General features: G+C 37.9%; 1 protein-coding gene and 1 pseudogene across 1 annotated transcript in view; both read right to left on the minus strand.

Moving 5' to 3' along the window:
• Nucleotides 1-2,012: 2,012 nt before the first annotated feature.
• LOC124365596 lies at nucleotides 2,013-3,244 on the minus strand (annotated as a pseudogene).
• A 3,401-nt stretch (nucleotides 3,245-6,645) lies between these two features.
• The window catches only part of LOC124365008, a 262,674-nt gene continuing 245,140 nt past the window's right edge, over nucleotides 6,646-24,179 (minus strand). The window contains exons 4-6 of the mRNA XM_046820884.1: nucleotides 10,561-10,810; nucleotides 7,379-7,542; nucleotides 6,646-6,794 (exon numbers count right to left, since the gene is read on the minus strand). Coding sequence (XP_046676840.1) covers nucleotides 6,666-6,794; nucleotides 7,379-7,542; nucleotides 10,561-10,810 — 543 coding nt within the window. The 3' untranslated portion in view covers nucleotides 6,646-6,665. The remainder of the gene's footprint in view (nucleotides 6,795-7,378; nucleotides 7,543-10,560; nucleotides 10,811-24,179) is intronic.

Here is a 24,179-nt window from a genome sequence, read left to right on the forward strand (position 1 = left end):
CCGGGTCCGCTTATCGTACCCTACCCTCTTTGCATAACAAATACTGTTTATGTATTAACTCTCAACATACAATCATTTAAAAACCATACAGTTATTCCACTTTTACATATACAATCATTGGTTTACATGAATTAGTTGTTTAATATTTTAATAACGCAAAACCCAGTGAGCTAAATTGCTAAGCACATTAGAGCAAAGCACCCCCTAGTGAAACATTACAGTAGTTTTTGGCAGCATTCAGGAACTATGTACGAGAAAATATTGCTAGTTCCCGAGCAAATTAGAATAGAAACACTTCTTTATTGAGGCGAAATTAGTACCGTATGGTCCTTTCTTACATTTAACCTCAAACTAAAATAATCTCAATCGTAGAAAAAAGCTTATTATCTAAAACTTACTAACACAATATTCCATTTATTGTTCCTTTCACACAGTCACGATTCACAGAGTATCCCAGCAACCCCCCCCCCCCATGATCATCCGTTCCAGGTATCTTCGCCTCAGCTCCGCCATAAACCGATCCCGGCTCTCAATTTGCTTGTCAGAATCTGGTAAGGAGTTCCACAATCTACAAGCAGTAATGGTGAAGGATCGGTTATAGGTTGTGGTTCTGTGTATTGGAATTCTGAGACTTAGTGCACCAGACCGAGTTTAATTAAGTTTCTTTATAAATGAGCTTGACTTTAGTTTAATTAATTCTGGAGTTTATTTATTATATTCCTGTGTACGAAACATATACGACACATTTGAACAATCCAAACATTTATAAATAAAATTCGTTTAGTGAGGTTTAGCGAAGCCTGCCACATGAGGGACTAGAAACATCATTAGTTTTCTGTTTCATCTGACTTGAGTTCTATGACTTGAATCCTTGGAATTTTGGACGAAGCTTCATTTTTATAACTATGGGAAACCATGATGGACACGAGAAAATGTCAGAATAAATATATTGTTAACCAAACTGACTACAATTATATAACATAGTAACGCATTTAGCTGTAGATTTGACATTTTGCTTACGATCCCGGGAAACCTGTTAGGCTACAGGTGGTGCGGAATACTCCTATTTTGTATTAATAATAACGACAGCAAATTATTATTATAATTCTTTCTAACCAGAAGGATATCAATCAGCATGGCTTTAATCTAATGGATTGATTTTGTTTACAGATTTGCCGTTTAAATTAAACCACAGAGGAAATTACTGTGGAGAATCCATGACCCAAATTATCAATTACATTAATTAGCAACAGAGGCGCACTCTAACATTTAACTCGTGATTATTTCTGAATTGCATTTGTGCCAGGTCACTGTTGAGTATAATGCCGTTATTTAGAAATGAATATTCATGTGTATTTAATTTACTGTTTTTTATGTATTTAAATTATGTTCTACTTATGAGCTTTGCAAACTCTAATCGTTGACATCATAAACTACCATCATTAACCATTGTGTACTTAATTGAAAATACGTATCTTTAAATGCATAAATTAGTTTTTTATTGATGTATTCTATTTAAAATGTGGAATTTAGACGGTACGATCAAAACATATGAATAATTACGTCACCAGTCTTTTATGAAGTTATTTATATTTTCCAATTTGTGCGACTCTAAATAATCTTCAAACTGCGCTGTACTGTTTTTTGCAAAGTTAATAAGAAATTCTTTGGTCATTAAAGCATTTCTGCTAAAACTGATAACTAGGAATTTAACTCTGAGACACTTTCTTCTCAACATCTCAGAAGCAAATTATGACAAGTTAAGATCACGCAAAACCACGCGTCACGTAACAGGATTCGTTAACGTGACATGCAAAATATCAAGTCTATAGTTCGTTTCATTTGGCTAGTTAGTTTACAAAATATCTTTTGTTTTTGAATGAGATTTAAATAGTTATTATAATTTAATTTACTGTCTGAGAATTTGCGAAATCTATCACTCAAGGGCTTGGTAAATCTTGGTTTATGTCTGTCTGTATATTTGACCTACATTTTTTTCTATATACATTTTATTTAAACATTTTATTGTAATAAAACATTTACAGGTACGTTTTCTGGGAACTCAAATTTGACTTCCCTCCCTGTCAACTTCTTATACACTGAAGCAAATGTGTCGAGCTTGTGATCTCGAAATGTTCGTCTGCTGGTTCTTGTCCAAATGGACCTTTATCAGTTGTTTACCGTCCATCTTAACCTGTATCCTCTTCCCCACTATTTCAGCAGGATACACTAAATCCTCTAATATAGCATCATACACAGCAGTTAGTGTTCGGCTTCTTGGCCTTTTCTGCTTGTTCTTGGTTCGGGTCTTTCTTGTTGGCTCGGCAATATGCAGTTCACTCTAGAAGATTTGGCTGAACAGTAGCGAAGATGTTTACATTGATCTTACGGATACCGAGAATTTTGGGTAGTAAATAAATTTTTATTCAAAGTGAGTCAACACATTTTAATGTGTAACATAATAACACATGTACATATAGAACAAAACTATGGCATACGTCGGTATTATTAATGATCTCACAAAATTATTGTTACTATTCTTTTTAACCAGAATAGACATATCTTGTTCTAAGATTAAAAATACACAGAGATATATAAATAATGTACGTCCCCCCCCCCCACCCCCCCCCCCCCCCACCCCCCCCCCCCCCCACCCCCCCCCCCCCCCACCCCCCCCCCCCCCCACCCCCCCCCCCCCCCACCCCCCCATGTTTATTTCAGAAAACTTTAGTCACATATTTGTTTACTAATGTGTTCTAGGAAATTCAGATTTTTACAAAATTATCTGAGATTTTTATTTTTTTAAATACTGAATTCCTGAGAGCCTAAGCAAAACCTAAAATCAAACTAGATGTAAAAGAACTAGTGACTGTTTCTGAGAACACCTGTTCCATGAATCAACATCAACACCTGTTCCATGAATCAACATCAACACCTGTTCTATGTTTACTTTACAATGTTTCCAACAAGAACTGTAAGTCCAACTTAGAATGAAAGTAATATTAATCGATTTGTTTGAAAGATAATGTTTTAGGTGATAACATTATCACCCAAAACAATAGGTCTTGATTATTTCTAATCAAGACTAAGTTATTCCAGGTACAACTGCTGAATATTTTTGATCAATCATATTATTAAGTTATAAAAATATGGGGATTTACAGAACACATGGAAATTTAGAAGTGTCCCTTAACATTGTAACTCAAGCTCTACAATTAGTGCCAACCTGGAGGAGCCCTACCATTCTTATGGGCGATATCAACATCAATTGCCTGGACTCAGGTCGTGAACAGAATATGCTTGAGGAAATGCTATTGAGTTATAATATTACCAGAATAATGCTTCCTGCTACAAGAATAACACCCACATCGCGAACATCTATTGATTGTGTATGCTCCAATTTGAGAGACGAGGAACTTACTGTACAGGTGCTGCATGAAGCCATCTCTGATCATTCTGCTCAGCTTGCTGCTGTGAACTCTCATCCTGAAAACGCCTCTTCGTCTTTCATAAAAAAAACGAAATTTTACAGATAGAAATATTGCAGAGATCAAGCATAAATTAGCTCAGGAATCGTGGAATGATTTAAAGACTAATACAAGTACAGATTTTGCCTACAACTTTTTTAATAGAACAGTCAATTTGATTTTAAACCATGCCTGTCCTTACAAGTATACAAAAACCGAAAAGGAAAAAAGGAATTAGAGTGTTTGACGCGGAAGCTGACAACTTGAAGAATGAATTTCTAAGGGCGCAGTCACAATACATACTCACGGGATTTTTAGAACATAAGCAAGAAGCTGCTCTTAAAAAGAAAGACTACGATATCAAGTTGAAGGCCTTAAGGCGACATGCAACAGCTGAACAAATTGCCCTCTTGAAAACAAATCTAAAGCTGTATGGACAGTAATAAACAGAGAAAGAAAATCCAAAAATTCACCCGGTCTCCATAAACTTATAGGCCCAACAGGAGAAGTGATTACTGATCCTCAGAGGATGGCAGATTTGATGAATATCACTTTTATAAAGCTGGCTGATAAAGCACTTGCAGCTAATCCCCAATCAAATCAAGTTGTAGCAACTAGTAGTTCCAACACTCCAGACCTCTACCTACAACCTACTACAGTTAGGGAAGTAAAACATATTATAATGTCCTTAAAAAGCAAGACATCTGCAGGAATAGACGACATATCCTCCAAACTTCTCAAGGCCTGCTGTAATGAGCTTGCACAGCCACTGACTCTTCTCATAAATTTGTCACTTAAGGAGGGTAAATTCCCATGTTACCTAAAATTAGCCAAAGTAATGCCTTTGTTCAAGGAAGGCAACTCTGCTGAAATTTGTAATTATCGCCCAATATCTTTAATATCAACATTGTCCAAAGTTTTTTGAAAAAATTGTGCTGTGCCGCCTCTTGGAACATTTGAAATACTACGATCTACTAACAGCACAGCAACATGGCTTTATAAAGGGCAGATCTACAACAACAGCAATAGTAAGTCTAGTAGAATGTATTATTGACAAGCTTGAAGCTGGAGACACCACCACTTCAATTCTACTAGACTTCAGTAAGGCATTCGATTGCCTTGACCATCACCAATTATTAATGAAGATGGCACATTTTGGGATAAGAGGAATTACGGCTAGTTGGTTTCGAAGCTACTTAGAAGGCAGACAACAGCTGGTTGAGCTGAAACACATGGATAAGGGGTGTACAAGATTAGTGAGATCAAAGCCCTTAACAGTCACAAGAGGGGTACCACAGGGGTCCGTTCTTGGCCCTGTACTGTTTATTCTTTTCACCAGTGACCTTCCTGGATTTCTGGAACAATATTCAACTACCATCATGTATGCTGATGATACGGTGCTCCTACTAAGTGACAAAATGCCTAGTAGATTAGAGGTTTCATCACACATTGCCATGGAGATGGCAATTCAATACTGCCACAATAACAACCTGGTGGTAAATGAGGCTAAATCGAAACAACTAGTTATGGGTAGAAGGAAACACGAAGTAGGGCTATTACCCAATATTGTTCCTGTGGATGTAGCCAAGTACCTAGGAGTGGTTATTGACAATGACCTCAGTTGGACTCAGCACATAGACAACCTATGTAAAAAAACTAAGTACTGGACTGTATGTGGTGAAAAGAATAAAAGAAATTAGTGACAAGAAAACAGCAACTGTTGCATATTATGCAGTGTTCGACTCACATCTCCGATATGGTCTTTGTTTATGGGGAAAATTCTAGTTTACGGAATTTACAAAGACCTCTTGTTTTACAAAAGAGGTGCCTGCGAATTTTGGCTGGAATGCAACCAAGAGAGAGCTGTCGAACAGCTTTTGTCGAGTATGATATCCTTACCGTAGTAGCACTCTACATTCTTCAAGTGATAATGTATGCAATAGACAAAAACTTGACAAGAGGCAGTAATCTCCACAGTCACAACACTCGTCACGCTGCAAACTTCAATTTGCCAGCTCACAGGCTAGCATTGTTTGAAGAAAAACCTTCCTACATGGGAGCAAAGTTATTCAACATGCTGCCTGATAACATCAAATCTCAAGAAGGAAGCCTGAACTTTAAGAAGGAACTAAAAAGATGGCTGCTGAGTCATCCCTTCTACACCATTGAAGAATTTCTGAGCTGGAGAACTCAATGGACTACATAAACCATTATGAAAATCTTATTATTTTGTATTGACGCTAATGTAATTCTCTAAGAATGCACAAATAAAGAATATTGTCTATTGTCTATTGTCTATTGTCTAAAAATACACAACAGTTTAATCCTTTTTATTGAGCAAGTTAATCACCATTTTTATGTTGTGTATGTCTGTGATTTGCGATTTAACATTTCGTGCAACATTTTTATATGAAGTAAAAGCATTGAATTGTATGCCTCAAGTAGGCCTACTGTATATCAATAGATTATAATCAACTAATATTTGAAATTACAGTTTGTATACCACAATTCCAATTGCATCCCATAGGTTTAACTTTCTAGACTACCAATGGTGGTGTGCTATATCAGTTTCATAACGAGGAACAGCAGTTGGAATGTTGGAATAATCACCTTGTAATTTTTAATTTCAATAACTATTCTTTGAAATCAATTCCATTTGTGATATGTTATAACTCATACTCATACGTTATTTATACATCTGTGTTGTATTAAAATTATTGATATTAATATAAAAATAAGTAATTAAATTTATTCTGACATTGTAGATAATATAATTGTCCAAGTTACAGTTTGGATATAGAGAGATATACGTAAAACTAAAATACGAAAAGCACAAAGCATGTATTGACATACAAACGGTATGAGTCTATTGGTTAATGTCTCTGTAATATAACTTGGTAAGAGAAGAATGTTTCTGTTGAGAACATTACGAAGTTACTGGAATGTGTTAGACCCTACAGATATTTCAGAAACAGTTTCAAATTTAGGTTTCTGCAACATAACCTGGTAGTATTAAGGACATCTAGTAAAAATTATTTTCCACTTGAGAACATTTGGCATTACATCTTGTAGTTTCACCCGTTTGCAGTGAGAGTAGGAGTATTACTATAGACTTATTATCTCTGAGTGTGATTGAAAGATATTGTATTGTACAGCACTTGGGATTTACTAAAGTTACAAAGTGCCAGGTTACGCAACTTACCTAATTATCTTAATAGCTACATGCTGATTGGTCTTGTGGTCCAGGGCTCGTATCACTTGGCCAAAACTGCCCTTTCCAATCACTTCCAGTATTTCGTACCGGTAGGATATGTGGTCGTGAAGGACCTGCAACATACAAACATGATGTCGTTTTAGAGCCAAACAAAACCAATCACATAAAATAAAGCACGCTGACCTCCTTTAATTAATCAGTAGATATATTTAAAGAATTTTATTGTTTTAATTTATTTTAAAGGGGCAGTTACAGGAATATTATCATTATACAAAAAAAAAAAAAAAAAAAATAAATAAATTGTGATGCTTGTTTACGTTGATACACATCTTATATGCAAATCTTCAAAAATTGTAAATAAAGAATATGATTGATATTCTATATACATAAGACTTTTAAATTCACTATTTAAGGCCACTATAACTAAAGAAATAAGAAAATAAGTAATATCTGTTATAATTTTTAGTTATTTACAGTTTGTTATTTTGAGGTTATAATTTAACTGTGGCCAGTGCAATATTTCTGAAACATGTGTAAGTAATCAAATCGATTAAGGGGTACAATGTTACTAATTTCTATATATATTACTGTAAATTACGTGCTTTTTTAATAACAGTTTTCTTTAAAGGTCTAAAGACCTCATTCTAATGTAATTAACGTTGCTATGAATCAAGTCCACAATCACCAAATGACTTACCTTATTGTAACTGCCGTTGTCGTCATCATACCCCCCATTCTGTGAGAGGCCCTCTTCCCCATGGATCTTGCAGGCATCCAGACCCAAATACCAGATCTCTGGGTACTTCTCCAGCTCTGCACGCTCGAACTCGCTCAACCGACACCCATAGTACTTGAGGGCCTCTGTCAAGGCATAGTCAAGGTGTCAGTTATTTGCTGTCTTAAAGCTACTTTATTGTGAGCACAACATTCTAACCAAAAAGATTATTAAGATAAATATTTCAATGTGTCTAAAAGGAGATTGAAGTCAAATACATTATTTTCAAGTCCAACCTATGTTAAGAAACACTCACAAACTAAGGACTAAAAAAACCAAAATTGTAAACTTAGCTGACATTCTAAATTTGCCAAAAATATAGTTAAAACAATTAAAAAATCTCATATTGACTAATTGTCTCATAATGTCTTTCTGCAACAAGAGCAAATTAATCCAAAATTCTAATTGTGTTAAAAAATTTTCAATATAATGCGGAACAGAAAAACTTGAATAATAGTCATGGCATGGCAGTTTAAGCCTAAAATGTAAAATTATGTTTGTTATGAATCATTCTGCCTAAAATTAAGTATTACAAAGGTAAGCATGTTGGTAAATACCAGTATGTTGTGTTATCAATAGTATGAATGACACAATCTATCAAAATACTTGAAGCTATTCAGTATCAATCATTCTAGGATAAATATAATAAGACTCAGAGAACCCCTTAGTGAGTCATTCTATTTTGCTAATTTTATCTCTGTCAATAAAACATACTGGTCTTATTTTGAAAATACAATGTCATTATTCATTACTTACTTACAGTATAGGAATAGCCTAAATGATTTAAAGAAATAATATGCCACATTCTAGGTATTAGGCAGTATTAAACTCACAACCTTTTCTTACTAATAAATTAATTTTTTAATATAGATGAATATTATTTCAGTAACTTTTATTGGGATTCTCTTTATTTTCACCCTTACATATAACGATTACTCAATTCGCTGATTATTAAGGGCAAAATTAAAATGTCTAAGATTGATAATGTTTAATAACTCCCAGAATGCTAATACAAAAAAGATAAGCATTTATTTTCACAAAATATAAATATGCATTCGTTGGACAAAAAGGCTCTTGATGTGATAAAACACTCAGCAAACTTGTTAACGTGTGTTATTTTTATTCACACATACTGTATATATTTAAAGTCACTCTCTGGCTGCTATGAAACATGGCAGCTGGCAAGTCAACACTGTGACACGGGGAACAATGGTTCTCGAAATACACTTTACACATATTGACTTTTCATCACAACCACTATAACTCTGCAAGAGAGTGGCAGCACAATTGGAAATCACTCACTGAAAATATGTCAAGCAATTTTGTTTGTTTGTTTGCCTAGCCTATTTTATATATTTGCATTGTTAAATAACAAATATGGCTTGAAAAAGAAAGGAAAAAGACTTATTGTCAATGATTTGGCACATTTCCCTCTCTATTCCTAATTTCCACAACAATGAAATGAGTAAATCTTGCCTTATCTGACTGAAAAACAAAATCATAATCCAATACGTGAAAAGATATTTTATTACAAACAAATAGTGTGACTTGGCAATAATGTTAATAATGACATAACAGGTTCATCAAAATCGCATGATGTCATCTACATGATAACTCAATAGAAGAGACCTTGAGTACACAGGTTCCTCTTGTTCCAAGAAGAACCTTATTGATTTTAAGAGGAAAAGATCAAAGTCGCAAGAAACTCTCTATAAAAAATGTCTTGAAATCCTTTTGGGTCCTTCAATACTCCTGTATCAGCTTACTGTTTGAATTTATAGGCCCCATTTGTAAACAAATTAATTCTTTAGGAACAAATCCTTCACTTATTTATTTATATTTAGCACATCTAACCATATCTTTGACACAGCTTCTAAAATAACTGTAAGAAATAAAAATGAATTCTTAACACCAACTCAAATTTATATGCTAATTAATTGCAAGTGCATACTATTAAATGATGACTTTGAGATAATTGTTTACCAAAATGTATTCCATGAAAGGGCCAATTAAAATGCATCATTATTTTCATGGTTGGTCAGCCAAGGTAATTAGGGGGAATTTTATTTAGCACTTTGCCTCACTGATGCTAATCAGGAAGGCCTCTGCATCACACAATCTTATCACCTATTAATACCACATTTGGCCTCCAGTGAGATTGGCACAGTTGTTCTGGTCGTAAATATTAATTTAGTTTGGCAAATGCATTCAATGGCATTGTACAACAATCAATATGCAAACAAACTACTGCAGCCATTGTAGAGCGATATCCAGGAAGCTTGCAAAACTTCAAGATGATTTAGACCATAATTTGCAGTACTTAATCTAAAATAGAAGACTAGAAAGACCAGTTTTGCAGTCTGAAGTAGCCTATTATACATAAGTTTAAGTTCGGATATTTAAAGGTCAGCATCATGCTAGTCTGTCATTTTGAGAAAAGAATTAATAAGAAAAATAATTAAAAAGAGTTATACATGTATTATAATTCCTTCATTATTCTTATTGTTAGTCGATCAAAGGGCATTCAAAAATTGAATATACATATATTAATTGAACGTATTTTTCGTAATTACATCTGTTTTCAAAATTGTGTTATCTTAAATATTGGGATATCCACATATACCTACAATCCTGTATCTTTGCACAAGGATTCGAGTTATCAATTTTTAAGTTAGGTATTGCCCTTATCAACGAATCTTAGATAAGATTCGTAGATACAATGCATTAGTTAGAAAGGTTACCTTTTATTATTGAATATAGGGATAACATCCAAATAATGATTTTTTTAACTCTAGTAACTTCAAAACATACAAGGTAAGATAGACATGATAGTAAATAAGTATTCTAGTTTTTAGTAGTCTTTACGTTTTGAAGGTGTGGACAAACCAGATAAACATAAAGATACAAAATAATCAGTCTTCAGCCATTATCTTAGCCTCCTGATAGGATAATCTATTATACGAGATAAGCCATGGGCATGTTTTAAAATATCTTGCAAATGAGTAGCCTAACAGGATTAATAAATGATAAATGTTTCTGTACAATAATTGCAGGACATCCTAAATCATTTTGTGGACCTTAAGTAAAGCAAACTACTATCTTACCGGCGGGGGAAAGGGGTAGCCGGCGTCCATGTGGGTCCAGCCGCTGAGGCGAAGGACTGGCCGAGTTGTTATTGTTGTTATTATTGTTGTTGTGGGCGGTGGTGTTGTTGTTGTTGTTGAGGTGAGGAAAGGAAGGTGCGAGGACAGGCGTGGTGGCAGTGCTGGAGGATCGGGACGACTCGGATTTGGTCAGCGTCTGAGAGCCTCCACCGCCAGGCTTGAGGGGGATCACAGTCTTTAGCACGGGCAACTGCAACAGGCACAAACACAAGTTAACATAAAGTAAGAAATAGTTCATACAATTAAGGCGATGGTGACTGATGGTAGATCAGAATCAGAAGTCATATACGACTTGTTAACGGCACTGTAGAGCTGAGAATAGTCGCTAAATGAACTGAAGAGTTAAGTTCTTAAGTGGTGAAGTCAAACGCCCAGAAACGGGCCATCAGCCTTGGGTGGAGTATAGGAAGGACTGCAGTGGCTATCATCTCGTCTTATTACGTCTGGGACATGCATACGCCAGGTGGGCCGTGAGGGCCGAGGTCCAGGAAGTCGGCATCACAAGTACAGTAGAGGCAATTTATCCGTTCTAGGTCGGATAGAGTGCAGTAAATGGTATGACAAGGCCGTACTGGATCACGCTGCTTTATTTCGACAACTTTCTCCCCCAGAGGTGTCTGCACGCTTTCCTCGAACCGACGATTATTTTCAATACAATGGAGAATTTAACGCTATTGTACATTCAATTTGTGTACTGCGGATGGTTTTAGGGTAATGTGAAAGCACCAAACTGTTAATACGACGAGACAATCGATAGAAGCTAACAAAAATTCGATTCACTCGATTAAAATACAAATCTAACCTTTATCCTGATTACGATAAAGACGAGGCTGGTTAATGTTCAAGGTTCAGTAGGCCGCAACCGCACACCTGCCTGCGGCTGTATAAAGTTTCGCCAAACATATGGCAGAATTTTATTACAAACAGGTTGGCTTAGTCACTGCGGGGTTCTACCCAATATGGCGCGAAAAGGGAATCTGGCGCGAGTCGCCGCGCCGGTCCACTTAACGACTCGGGTGGTTATTATGCAACCGGCATGGCATCACATTAGTTCGACGCTGTAACGCTTCCACCCGGCTAACTAGGCCGACTTGGCGGAAAACAAACAATTAGTGGACGCCTGTTAGCTGCGGACTTAACGTTCGAAACAAAACAAAACAAAACGTCGCCGCCGTTCTGTGTGGAGCGTGTAAAAAATAGCGCGCGTCTTCTAAATAAACACTGTGTAAAATAAACGGCTCTTGCCAGAGTTACTGGCTACTTGCATACGAGTCTGGACCCTGGATAGAAATACACCCGCAAATAACCGCTGCAATAAAAACACGTGTGCTTGTTATTCTTGTGCGCCATAAAACTAGAAACATAATTTCTGTATACGAAAGAAAAACTTAATCGAGATAGTATGATGCGATTGCACAACTGGACAACTAAATAACCTCATTTTGCAAACCTACGGACTTTGGGAAAGCGTTATCTTTGTTTCTAGTTTATCACTCGGAATTGGAGATGCCCTGTAGAGGAAGGAAAGCTTAATCGAGATGGCATACTGTGATTGCACAACTGGACAGCCAATAACATCATTTTGCAAACCTACGGACTGTGGAAAAGCGTTATCTTTGTTTCTAGTTTATCACTCGGAACTGGAGATGCCCTGTATAGGAAGGAAACTTAATCGAGATGGCATACTACGATTGCACAACTGGACAGCCAATAACCTCATTATCGCGGATCTATAGGATTGTGTGTGACGACGCGGGGCTTCTCAGGAACGTGTGTGCCCGCGTGACCCGCCCTCGAGCACGTTGTGGCCTACCCCTATCCAGGTATATATCACAGTCGTTAATAAAGATTTGAACTGCTCCCCTCCACTATGACACTGATTTGTTGACAAAAACCTAATTTCAAAATTGTATACTTAGAGTTAACGCTTTTTAGCGAGTAAGAACATAAGCACAATTTTGCAGAAATATGTTGAATCATTTCCGTCTTCATGAAGAATTGTAAGTAAAATGTACTGCAAAATGTAATAAACAGATCTTTTGAGTTTTCTGAACATTGATTATATGCTGCCACCCATATAATTTGCACCATATTTGTGCTACATTTTGTTATATAAAAGAACACATACATTGTTATGATATATATATATATATATATATATATATATATATATATATATATATATATATATATATATATATAGAACGGTGTCGTACATCCCATGAAGTCCATATTTTCTATTGACTCATGTTTACGCATTTATGTCATTCGCTATTAATTACTTGCTAGTAAAAACCCGAATTTCCGTACAACCCAACTGTCTTGAAGCCATAATTTTTAGCCACAATTTGTGTAGCTACAACACTTTTTTAAGACTAAAACGAATTTGTATCAGAATGTTTGAAGTATTATTAAATTTAAAACAAACCAATCAAACAACGTTTAGTCGGTTGCCCAGTGAAAATACAAGCCCAATCAATACAAGGTAAAACACAATACACATATGAAAATATGAATTATTTTTAACATGCATGATTAAGTGGTAAGAAATGGACGATTGAATTGGTTGTAATGTAAAACTACAGCTTTACACTATCTATGGATACCACACTTGCACCTGACACAGTATTACAACGTTAGACAATCAGTGGAGGCAGTTGTTAACCTTATACAGTGTCACGAATCGATCATAGGATGGGAGAGGCGATGTCAATACCACTTGTTTGAGTTCTAGTAGGCACACGACATCGACATTCGATGCTTCTGGAAGCCCGCTGAGTGCGGTTTATCACCTTTACCAGGAACGTTGTTAACCTTATACAGTGTCACGAATCGATCATAGGATGGGAGAGGCGATGTCAATACCACTTGTTTGAGTTCTAGTAGGCACACCGCATCGACATTCGATGCTTCTGGAAGCCCGCTGAGTGCGATTTATCACCTTTACCAGGAACGTTGTTAACCTTATACAGTGTCACGAAATCGATCATAGGATGGGAGAGGGCGATGTCAATACCACTTGTTTGAGTTCTAGTAGGTCACACGACATCGACATTCGATGCTTCTGGAAGCCCGCTGAGTGCGGTTTATCACCTTTACCAGGAACGTTGTTAACCTTATACAGTGTCACGATCGATCATAGGATGTGGGAGAGGCGATGTCAATACCACTTGTTTGAGTTTCTAGTAGGACACACGACATCGACATTCGATGCTTCTGGAAGCCCGCTGAGTGCGTTTATCACCTTTACCAGGAACGTTGTTAACTTTTCCTTATACAGTGTCACGAATCGATCATAGGATGGGAGAGGCGATGTCAATACCACTTGTTTGAGTTTCTAGTAGGTCACACGACATCGACATTCGATGCTTCTGGAAGCCCGCTGAGTGCGGTTTATCACCTTTACCAGGAACGTTGTTAACCTTATACAGTGTCAACGAATCGATCATAGGATGGGAGATGGCGATGTCAATACCACTTGTTTGAGTTCTAGTAGGCACACACACGCATCGACATTCGATGCTTCTGGAAGCCCGCTGAGTGCGGTTTATCACCTTTACCAGGAACGTTGTTAACCTTATACAGTGTCACGAATCGATCATAGGATGGATCGGAGAGGCGATGTCAATACCACTTACCACTTGTTTGAGTTCTAGTAGGCACACGACATCGACATTCGATGCTTCTGGAAAGCCCGCTGAGTGCGGTTTAATCACCTTTACCAGGAACGTTGTTAAACCTTATACAGTGTCACGAATCGATCATAGGATGTGAGAGGCGATGTCAATACCACTTGTTTGAGTTCTAGTAGGCACACCGCATCGACATTCGATGCTTCTGGAAGCCCGCTGAGTGCGATTTTATCACCTTTACCAGGAACGTTGTTAACCTTATACAGTGTCACGATCATAGGATGGGAGCAGGATCATAGGATGGAGAGCGATGTCAATACCACTTGTTTGAGTTCTAGTAGGCACACCGCATCGACATTCGATGCTTCTGGAAGCCCGCTGAGTGCGATTTATCACCTTTACCAGGAACGTTGTTAAACCCTTAACCTTACAGTGTTCACGAATCGATCATAGGATGGGAGAGGCGATGTCAATACCACTTGTTTGAGTTCTAGAAGTCGCTGGGCACACCGCATCGACTTTCGATGCTCTCTGGAAGCCCGCTGAGTGCGCTTTGCGTTGTTAACCTTATACAGTGGGTTTTCAATACCACTTTGACAGGAAACGGACCTTTATTAACCAGTGTCACGAATCGATCAGTGTCACGAATCGACGCATCATATGCGGATGTTAACCTTATACAGTGTTCAGAAACGGCGACAGTGCGCAATAACCACTTGTTTGAGTTCTAGTAGGCACACCGCATCGACATTCGATGCTTCTGGAAGCCCGCTGAGTGCGGTTTATCACCTTTACCAGGAACGTTGTTAACCTTATACAGTGTCACGAATCGATCATAGGATGGGAGAGGCGATGTCAATACCACTTGTTTGAGTTCTAGTAGGCACACGACAATTTTCACAAGGTTTTTACAAGGTCACTTTCTTGTAATCGCCAACCGAAAATAATACTGAATTCATCATCAGCCAACGAGATCAAGAAATAGTATTTCGCTCCAAATCGTGTGTGTCAGTCACTTTTTCTCCTGAACTCACCCTGATATAACTATTATTTAGTAGGTGTAACATTTGATCACAACTGTACAAAGTTGTAACACAATAAATTAAGGGGAATCACTCCATCGAGTTTACAAGAACTATAAAGTTCTTATACCGTTAATTAGCACTTACCATCCGAATTATAAAATTGAATCGCAATGTGTTTATAATAGATCTGCCAATAATGCAACACCATATCCAATTAGACAGTTCAAAAACATAAGTATTTGTTCGATATCAGTTCGAAATATATTTTTAAGACGCTGCTTAGGTGGGAGTGCCGATGACCGAGCGGTCTGGACTTTGGATGCGAGCAAGAGATAGCGCAGGTTCAAATCCTGCCTGTGACATTAGCACTTTTTATCAGTATCATCGACCTTGCACTGTACCAATTCTCTCCTTGTTCAGTTTGATAAGACCTTCGCACAGGCCAGTGGCCCATGAGGACGGGCAGAATAAGGCTTAATAGCGAATCAGCGTATCTTTATATAAAATAAAGTTATGCCAAAACTGTTTAAATTCAGCCATGGTCTACAGCTGTACAAGAAAGCTATCACTAAATCTGATCAGTGGGAGGCCGCTAATGACGAAACCAGCGACGAATCTCAACGGTCGATAAATGGCTCTCAGATAAGAGCCGAAAGAAGGCGCGTGGAGGTCGTGGCCGTGGTCGTCATGCGGGTGACTGATAAGGCTGTGACCCCGAGTACTTGTAGTGATAACGAGCACACACGCAGTATGCGCGCGCAATGCGTGAGTCACAACTCTCGGTGACCTCTCTTCTTGACAGCCGTGCCGCCGCTAATGGGTTCTGAGTACATTCCTCACCGTACTTCCTACACGAGCTGTCAATGACTCGGTACGGAATTGTGAATGAGTGAGTGGACCGATCGGCATGCACCCATCGGCGAGAGGCGCGACTTCCACGTACTACGAGACGCCGGCGCCGGGATTTCGTCAATGGTATGGACACGATTCGATTTTCCATGTCTTCCATTCTTGAAGAGAACATAGCAAAGGTCAAATTTTGGTAGCCAAAACTGATATCAGAGATTGAATATTACTCTGAATAACATTTTATATTGTACTATCACCAGTATAAATGAATACATTTTCCAATATAACTTTTATTTTGTGCAAGGCCTTTCGAAATCAAAGATTCCATCATCAGGCACTTCACAAATTAACAAAGGTTTACATTTTTTTAAATAACAAACATTATAATAACATATATGATAAACGATTTGGATGTATGATTAATATTTGATATGGTACTTCTCATTATTTAACAATTTTAAAAAGTTTCTAGTCAAATAAAATTTGTAAATCTAGTAAAAACTTACTGGAATTCTGTAGAGCCAACCTTAAGCACCAACCTTAATGATTCTTTGACACTTCAAACTTGTATTAACATTCTTCGAAACATTGTCTGACTCAGACGTCATATTAAAAGATGGCGATTCTCTCAGATTCATATATGGTCATAGTGTTTTCCAATGTTTCCATCTTAATGAAACCAACATAATTTGAAGGAACGATTGTAAAAGCATAAAGTTAAAGGATGCTCCAAGCTTCTAAAAAGACCCACCTGAAAGTTCTTGACAACTTACACCTGTGAGCCAACCTCCTCCCTCCCTCCCCCGCTGGTTATGTAGTACGTAATAAGCGACGATGGTGACAATGAGGTGTCGCGCGGCCCTGGCAGATTATACAACATCAGGTAGAGGAGGTAATCCGAGCGATCCTCCGACGCGACGCGCGTGCGTACAAGGACCCCGGTGTGTCGAAACCCGGCTTTGTCCACAACCACGGTCATTACTCAGGATAAGAGAGGCGACAGTCGACATGTGGACAAGGGACAATCTCGGTCTGAAATGGTTTCATCACCGCGGAACAAGTGCAGCCTTCAAAGTAAGTGACGTAGAGGTGAAATAAGAACAGTGTAATCGTACACAGAACAAATTAGGCAATATGGTCTATTTAAGAACCTTTAAAAAAAGTGTTGTTTTAAAACAGTAAACTACACAGCATTTCGAAACGTCCAAAAGGGGTGTGGTTGTATGTAAATTGCCGTAAACAAAAGAACAATACATGCATTGCATGGGAGAAATGAAGAAACAACTATAACAGAAGGGGCGTACACCAGAGGCAAACGGTAAAACAAGACATTGATTAGCCCTTGATTGAAAACGGTCATGCATCTAAAATTAAATTTCAATGTCAATGAAATTAACACACTCATTACATATGTCAAAATCAGAACATTTATTACATAATTAAACATTAAACAGTTTTGGCATTGGTCAAATATGACGATATTAAACCAATATTATAGATCTGCCTATGACACAGGTTTTCAAATAGTACAAATAAAAATCGTACAGCTCCAGAAAAGCTACTTCATTCGTATCTGATCAAACTAAGTAATATAAGGAGTAATATAACAATCCATGAAAGCTTTCGTATTAATTTAGGGAACACGTTGAAAATGCTGAAAGGGAATAAGTAAAGGAAGCAAAATTCTCCGAAAAGAAAGTGAGTTGTTCACGATCACGTTGCGCAATCTGGGATCAAAAGTAAAGGAACTGTGTAAAGGAGTTGAAACGTTACGTGAATTCGAATGATACGTGAAAACAATCCTCAGAATAAGGCGAGAAACGTCAAGATGGCAATGTTGACATGAAGGGATCAGGTGGTTGTGGCCGAGCCGCAGACTAGAGGAAGCCCGCAGACAGGCACAGGTAGAAGTACAGGTTGGGTCGGTCTACCTGTTGAATTATGTATGGCGAGAAATACGAGTATCCGCCGAGCCGTCGCAGTGTAGCTCCCACGACATCCGCGGCCACCTGCGAACGTCTCCGCTTGACCGCTAGTTAGCGATGACCGCAGCGTGCGCCGTGGACGTGCGCCGGGCTAATAAAGGAGGAGCGAAATGGTGCAAGATTGACTATGTAGTATATTGAGGTTGAACCGAAGACATTCTTTTAGGAATTCAGTACCTACTCAACACACCCACAGAAAATCATATTTTTTATCTCAATTCTCCTACGTGTCACAAAACTGTTGAAAGACTATAAAATTGTGCGCCAACATGGAAGGACAATATTTTTAGCTAGATTGGACATTTAGATAACTTGATTGTAGGACTGTAGGTCCACGCCTAGTTTGACGAGGGTGGCTGACGTCACTTTTCTGCAGGGTAGGACAGTTAGTCCACAGGTGTCGGCGTGTACTTTTCAAAACTGACCTGGCCGTGCATTAGTTTTTCTACCTGCACTTATTCTTTATTCTGGTCAGTGATGCTTCCACTACATTCGCACAGTGTACTGCTAAAGCTGTAAATATTAACAACAATTTACTCAAGCATATGAAGTGGATTACTAATAGGGATTATATCTTAACGAATTCCATATAGCATTATAATTTACGTGACATAATATCTCGGCATCCCTAAAATTTAAATATTATATTTACAACTTAGGGTAATCTAACGTATTATTAAGTCAGAGCAAACATTTCTTCTTTCCCTATGAATTGTGCTTGATATCCCGGTGTTGAAAATTCACAGTGAAACCTGCATCTTCACAAATAAATGCGCGAGATAAAAGATAATGTTAAAATGAATGTTCTAATATTCTCGAATATACGTAGTTTCCACTTTATTATTAATTTATAAAGCCATTATACAGGGTATTTAGTATTATAGGGTATGAGTTAGTGTAATAAAAGATGATGTCCAACGCACGGCACAACGGCAAATTTGTATTTCTAGAAGGCGGTCAACGAGTAGGGGAACATCCCATCTCCACGTCCTGCTTAACAGAAGGCCTTTGCTCCTCCCTTCTGTTGGTAATGACTAAGATATCGCTAGTCGTTGGTTATGTATGATCAAGTGTGACAAGAAATACGAGCATCCGGCACTCCCGGCCCACCACTTCCTCTCTGATCACCTGCACTGCTCTGCTCCTCAAGACGCGAACGCCCACCATTCCGCACGTTCACGCCCCAGTGGATCGGATCGGCCTTCACGAATGTCTCTCCACATTCCACAACTTCACCTGATGAAGGGAAACAACTATGGCAGCAAGTTATACAGGTACGCTTCAAACAAACTCTTCAATAAGACACATTAGCAAAACCGACAGAAAAAGCAAAATTTAATTTTTACCAACATTTGGATCCTAGTTTCTAAAAAATACACCAGACTTCGTAAAAACACAGCATTTATACATTTATACGACAAAAACATCAGAAAAATTGAATATAATAAGCTATGACGATCCACTATATAGAGAAAAATAACATGTCTTAGTCAGGCAACGGATCGACCTGTGATTCATTTGCATAAAGGTCAACTATGACCTCCAATCAGAGAAATAATCCAAGACAATCATACGTCTTGAGCACTACCTCTTCACTGCAGGGTTGAAAATGTTAAATGATATTCTGAATATGGACATAACCTTACCGCGAGAAAGGGATACGGTGTCCCGCAGAGAGAATGGAGTACGGACCAGAGATGTCGAAGGTCGGCAAGGACGAGTCTGAACAACCGCTGATAAAGATCACCGTGCTGAGAAAGCCACAAAAACACGTACCGTATGTAAAGGTCTAGAAAGTTAAAGGGCGACTTCAACAAGGCGAATTGTACGCACTAAAACCAAAAGCGGTGAAACGCTTATTCATTTAAGGCAAAAGTTAAATGGACGTTACACGTTTTGATTAAATTCTATAACAAGATTCATACGATTTCATTTCAATCCTTCTCATTGTAAGTATTGATGAAAGAAAACACGATATGTCCATTAATTAAGCGAGTATAGAGTATGAAAATGGAGCGTGATGATTGGAAACCAATCAATGCGATCGGCGGACCGCGAACGTTGAATCAAGGGGAGGATTAGGTAATTAGTCAGCGCCAAAACAGCAATCTGGCCGCAGGTTCATGGTGGCCGGCTGCTTGTTTGTGTCGTGGCGGTGCGACCGATGCCACCAATCTCTCTGTCCGTCTGTCCCTGGTCCCACAAACAACAACGGTTCATCGATGGAAACGGTTTTGTTTACTCCGTTTGCCCTTTTTCCAGCAAAATCGTTTTTGGACTGAATACATTATATGCGGTAATTTTGCCCGTCAGAGTCCGTTTGCCCAAAAAAGGCAGTTCCAAAGCCAGAACCCTGCGGAGGTCCACACTAACGCGCGCGGGCAGAACTCACGTAACACTGTTAAAATACGATGTTTATTGTGCAGATCCTGGCACGGCCACACCCAGGAATACACCCTCCTCGTCAACGCACCACACGCACTTGATATTATCATTTTTATTGAAGCCGAAGGGTAAAAGCGACGTCATTTTTGAGGAGCGCGCTGGAACGGGATCGATTTATGCAGAAAAGTATACGAAACAACGGGAGCGGGGGTGTGAGTTTGTTTCTGTACTATAAACGATAACGTTGTTTTGGGTTTTTATTATATCAAACATCCACGCTTTCATATTAGTATACAATTCTCACACTGTATCAATATTGACACACTAATATCCGTACTTAAAACGGTTATCATTAATTACAGCCTTTCTTGTTTTATGAGCAAAAACTATGTTCACCTGTTTTCCAGGGATTGTTCAAGACCAATTTTCGACACACAGCTGCTGAATCCATATTTACACCCCCTCAAAGCATTTTATGATCTTTAAATACTTTTTTGTCTCTTATATAGCTTACTGAAGTAAACATTTATATATATGTTCAGCAAACATATATATATATATATATATATATATATATATATATATATATATATATATTATAGCGGCCAAATACAAAAAAATTTTAATCGTAAAAAATAAGGGCTCTGTGGTGTAATGGTAGCACATTCACCCGGCAAGTGAGAGATCCGGGTTCGAGTCCCGGCGGAGCAAGTACTTTTTGTGACTCAATGTTTATTGTAAAAATAAATATAAACTACTTTTGGCCGTAGAAGAACATAAATGATATAAACAACAATAGCTTTGCAACTATTTTAATGTTAAAATAGTTATCAATGAACACTGCTACGATAATTGGGCAATTTTTCGTGTTTCACAAGAAAATAAAATTGTTAATCGTCAAGGGGAAACAAAACTTTTTAACTAAATAAATAATTATTAAATTTATAATTTACATCTTAAAACAATTAAACTACACAGTAATGAGAAAAGTACAATATTTAATTTTAGTGTAACCCACGTAGGTGGCACGTCTAAAATTAAAGGTGTCAAAATTCGCACGGATTGTCACGCCTTCGCCAATTTGTCACCGACGGCGAGGCGCTAACTGGGCCTGTCAATCGAGCACGTGACTTTTCACGTGGCCCATGTTTCAGAGGGGCCCCCACACGGGGCCTTGGCGCCCCCGCAGGGCCCTGGCCTCACACTGCCACTGTGTACGTTTATGGCTCACAATACCCCAAGTACCATCCACTTATACCGCATCAAGGCCCTGTTGTGAAACCGCAATCAACCGTTGTGGACGCTGCAGTTTCACACCATAAAGATATTACACTGGGCGTTCTCAGCGTGTTGCAAAATCTGAACGGCGTTAGAACAGAACAAAATAGATTTTTAATTCTATGTTAATATATAGAGGTAAACTGTTAGTATAAACACATCTACACGAATAAAAGTTATAAATCCGATTACAAGTTTAGCACTGTATAAACTAGCGAAATATTTCAACATTTTCAAAATCTATTCTATCAGATCTAGATCCATCATCAATGGCTGAGCGTTAGCGAAGCCTATCACTCGAGGGATTGGAGAAAATCATTTAACTCTGTCCGCACGATATCCAGAGAATGAGCTAACCTAAGGACTTGAATTTTATAAGAAGGGTCTTTATTCCTACATAGGCACCATAGAGTTTGAACATGGTGCATGTCACTTCATGGGATCTGGGTGAGTGTTATTGGACATCTCTACATTGGTCTAATGGGTAATTATAACAGCAACGAGAAAATAGAAGAATAAACAAACTCGAGAACAATCTCGTAACGTGTTATCTGGCTCTTCAACACTTCGTTGTAAGTTATCGATTTATTTGTATATGGGTATGATAGAATTAAATTATGGTGCATGTCTCTCCATGGGATTTGGCTGAGCGTTGGCAAAGCCTACAATTCAGGGTGATATCGAGAGTGAAATGAGCTATAGATGTAAACTGCCATAGCAAAAATCTTCACTATCTAAATGGTGAGCATGAGTGAAATTGATGAGTAAAGCACCTTATTGCATAAAATTACAAACATATACATATAAATGCCGTTGTATGTATATTTCTTGTGGTGGAGAGCACGATCGAAACCACATTTTCCCCCAACAGAAGAGGGAGAAGTCAAAGCGGGGACAAGCTCTCCGCTAGATCCCACCCCGCATATTACAGCAGGCTCTTCTCGTGATGAGCGCATCCAGATAATGGTCTGAGCGAGGAGGGTGGAGAGATGCATTTCATTCATGCTTCATGCCAGTGCATCCACCGGTTCAAGCTTTCACTATCAAAGGCTACTGGAATCCCATCCCTGTTCACGCCCTGTTGATCATCACAGCTGTATGAGCACGGAAAAATAATCGAATCATCTCTTCCATCAAAATTTTTAAAGGGTGTAATGTACTTAAAGTACAGTAACAGACCATTCTGCAGTGGGTGAGTGTATAGTATTATGAGCAATATGAAGAATATTTTGAAAAACATTGTTCAGTGGTACGATGTGAACACGTGTTTGGTTCCTCAATTATATGTACTAACGAGTATTTAACCAACCAGTGATCACAGCACCAGTGCAAAATTAAAACAAGTTTAATTGCATGAAAGAGTTCAATGCGAAAATTCAATTTATTGCAAAGAACGTACATTTTTAAAATCTTTAGGTAACGTTCTCTATGTAATCTTCGAACTATGACTATACCCAAATGTAGTACAAACGGTTTATGCTTGAGTTACTTATAAATTAAAAGTCATAGCCATTTTTCAATACCTGTTCGAAATACAGGAAAATACAAATTTTTTTATCACCCCCCCGGATTATTATAAACAGGGAAATTCGGGCAATTTTATAACCAGGCCCAAATAAAAATGGATGGTGATAAAATCAGGAGTATTTTACAACAGGGTTGCTACAGGAGTCCAATAATGAAATTCCCTGACTTTTCCCTGATTTCCAGACCAAATTTTTCATTTTTCCCTGACTTTTTCGACGCAATCCCCAGGGTTTTTTGGCAATTAATGGGTGGAAAAAAGCGGTGTTGAGGCTAACAGGGTGGCAAATGTAAAAAAAGCAAAAAATAAAGTGAACACAGTTCAATACGTATAAAAAGATTGACTTAAATGATCTTTTACAACACAGAAGTAAAATACTTTAGAACACTGCACCATAAGTAATTAGTAGCACATAGAAATTACAGAGTTTATTTGTGTAAAGGGATTTTATATTTTTCCCTGACCAACGTCGAAATTCCCTGACTTTTCCCTGACTTGAGACCGGATTCCCTGACTTTTCCCTGATTTCCAGTCCTGTTTTTTCCCCTGACTTTTCCCTGACTTCCCTGACCTGTAGCATCCCTGTACAATATGTACATGAGTTATTGCTTTCAGTAGTCACATTCGTAGGCCTAAATGTAGGCCTAAATCGAAATTTTGTGAAATGTAAATTATAATAAATAAGATTTTTCTATTCAGGACAAATACATGGCGTTCCCTCCATAATCTTTCCCACACATACTGCACAAATCATACACTTGTCATCAGCCGTTTTTTTTGGGTTAAACTATTAAATATTACTTAAAACTCCTCGTGGAACGAATAAAAAAATGGTTTTGTTTTTACGAAATCGTATTTTTAAGGTACTTTAATATTGTTA

The sequence above is a fragment of the Homalodisca vitripennis genome, chromosome 6 (assembly GCF_021130785.1).
Source record: "Homalodisca vitripennis isolate AUS2020 chromosome 6, UT_GWSS_2.1, whole genome shotgun sequence".
In the NCBI taxonomy this organism is placed as follows: Eukaryota; Metazoa; Arthropoda; class Insecta; order Hemiptera; family Cicadellidae; genus Homalodisca; species Homalodisca vitripennis.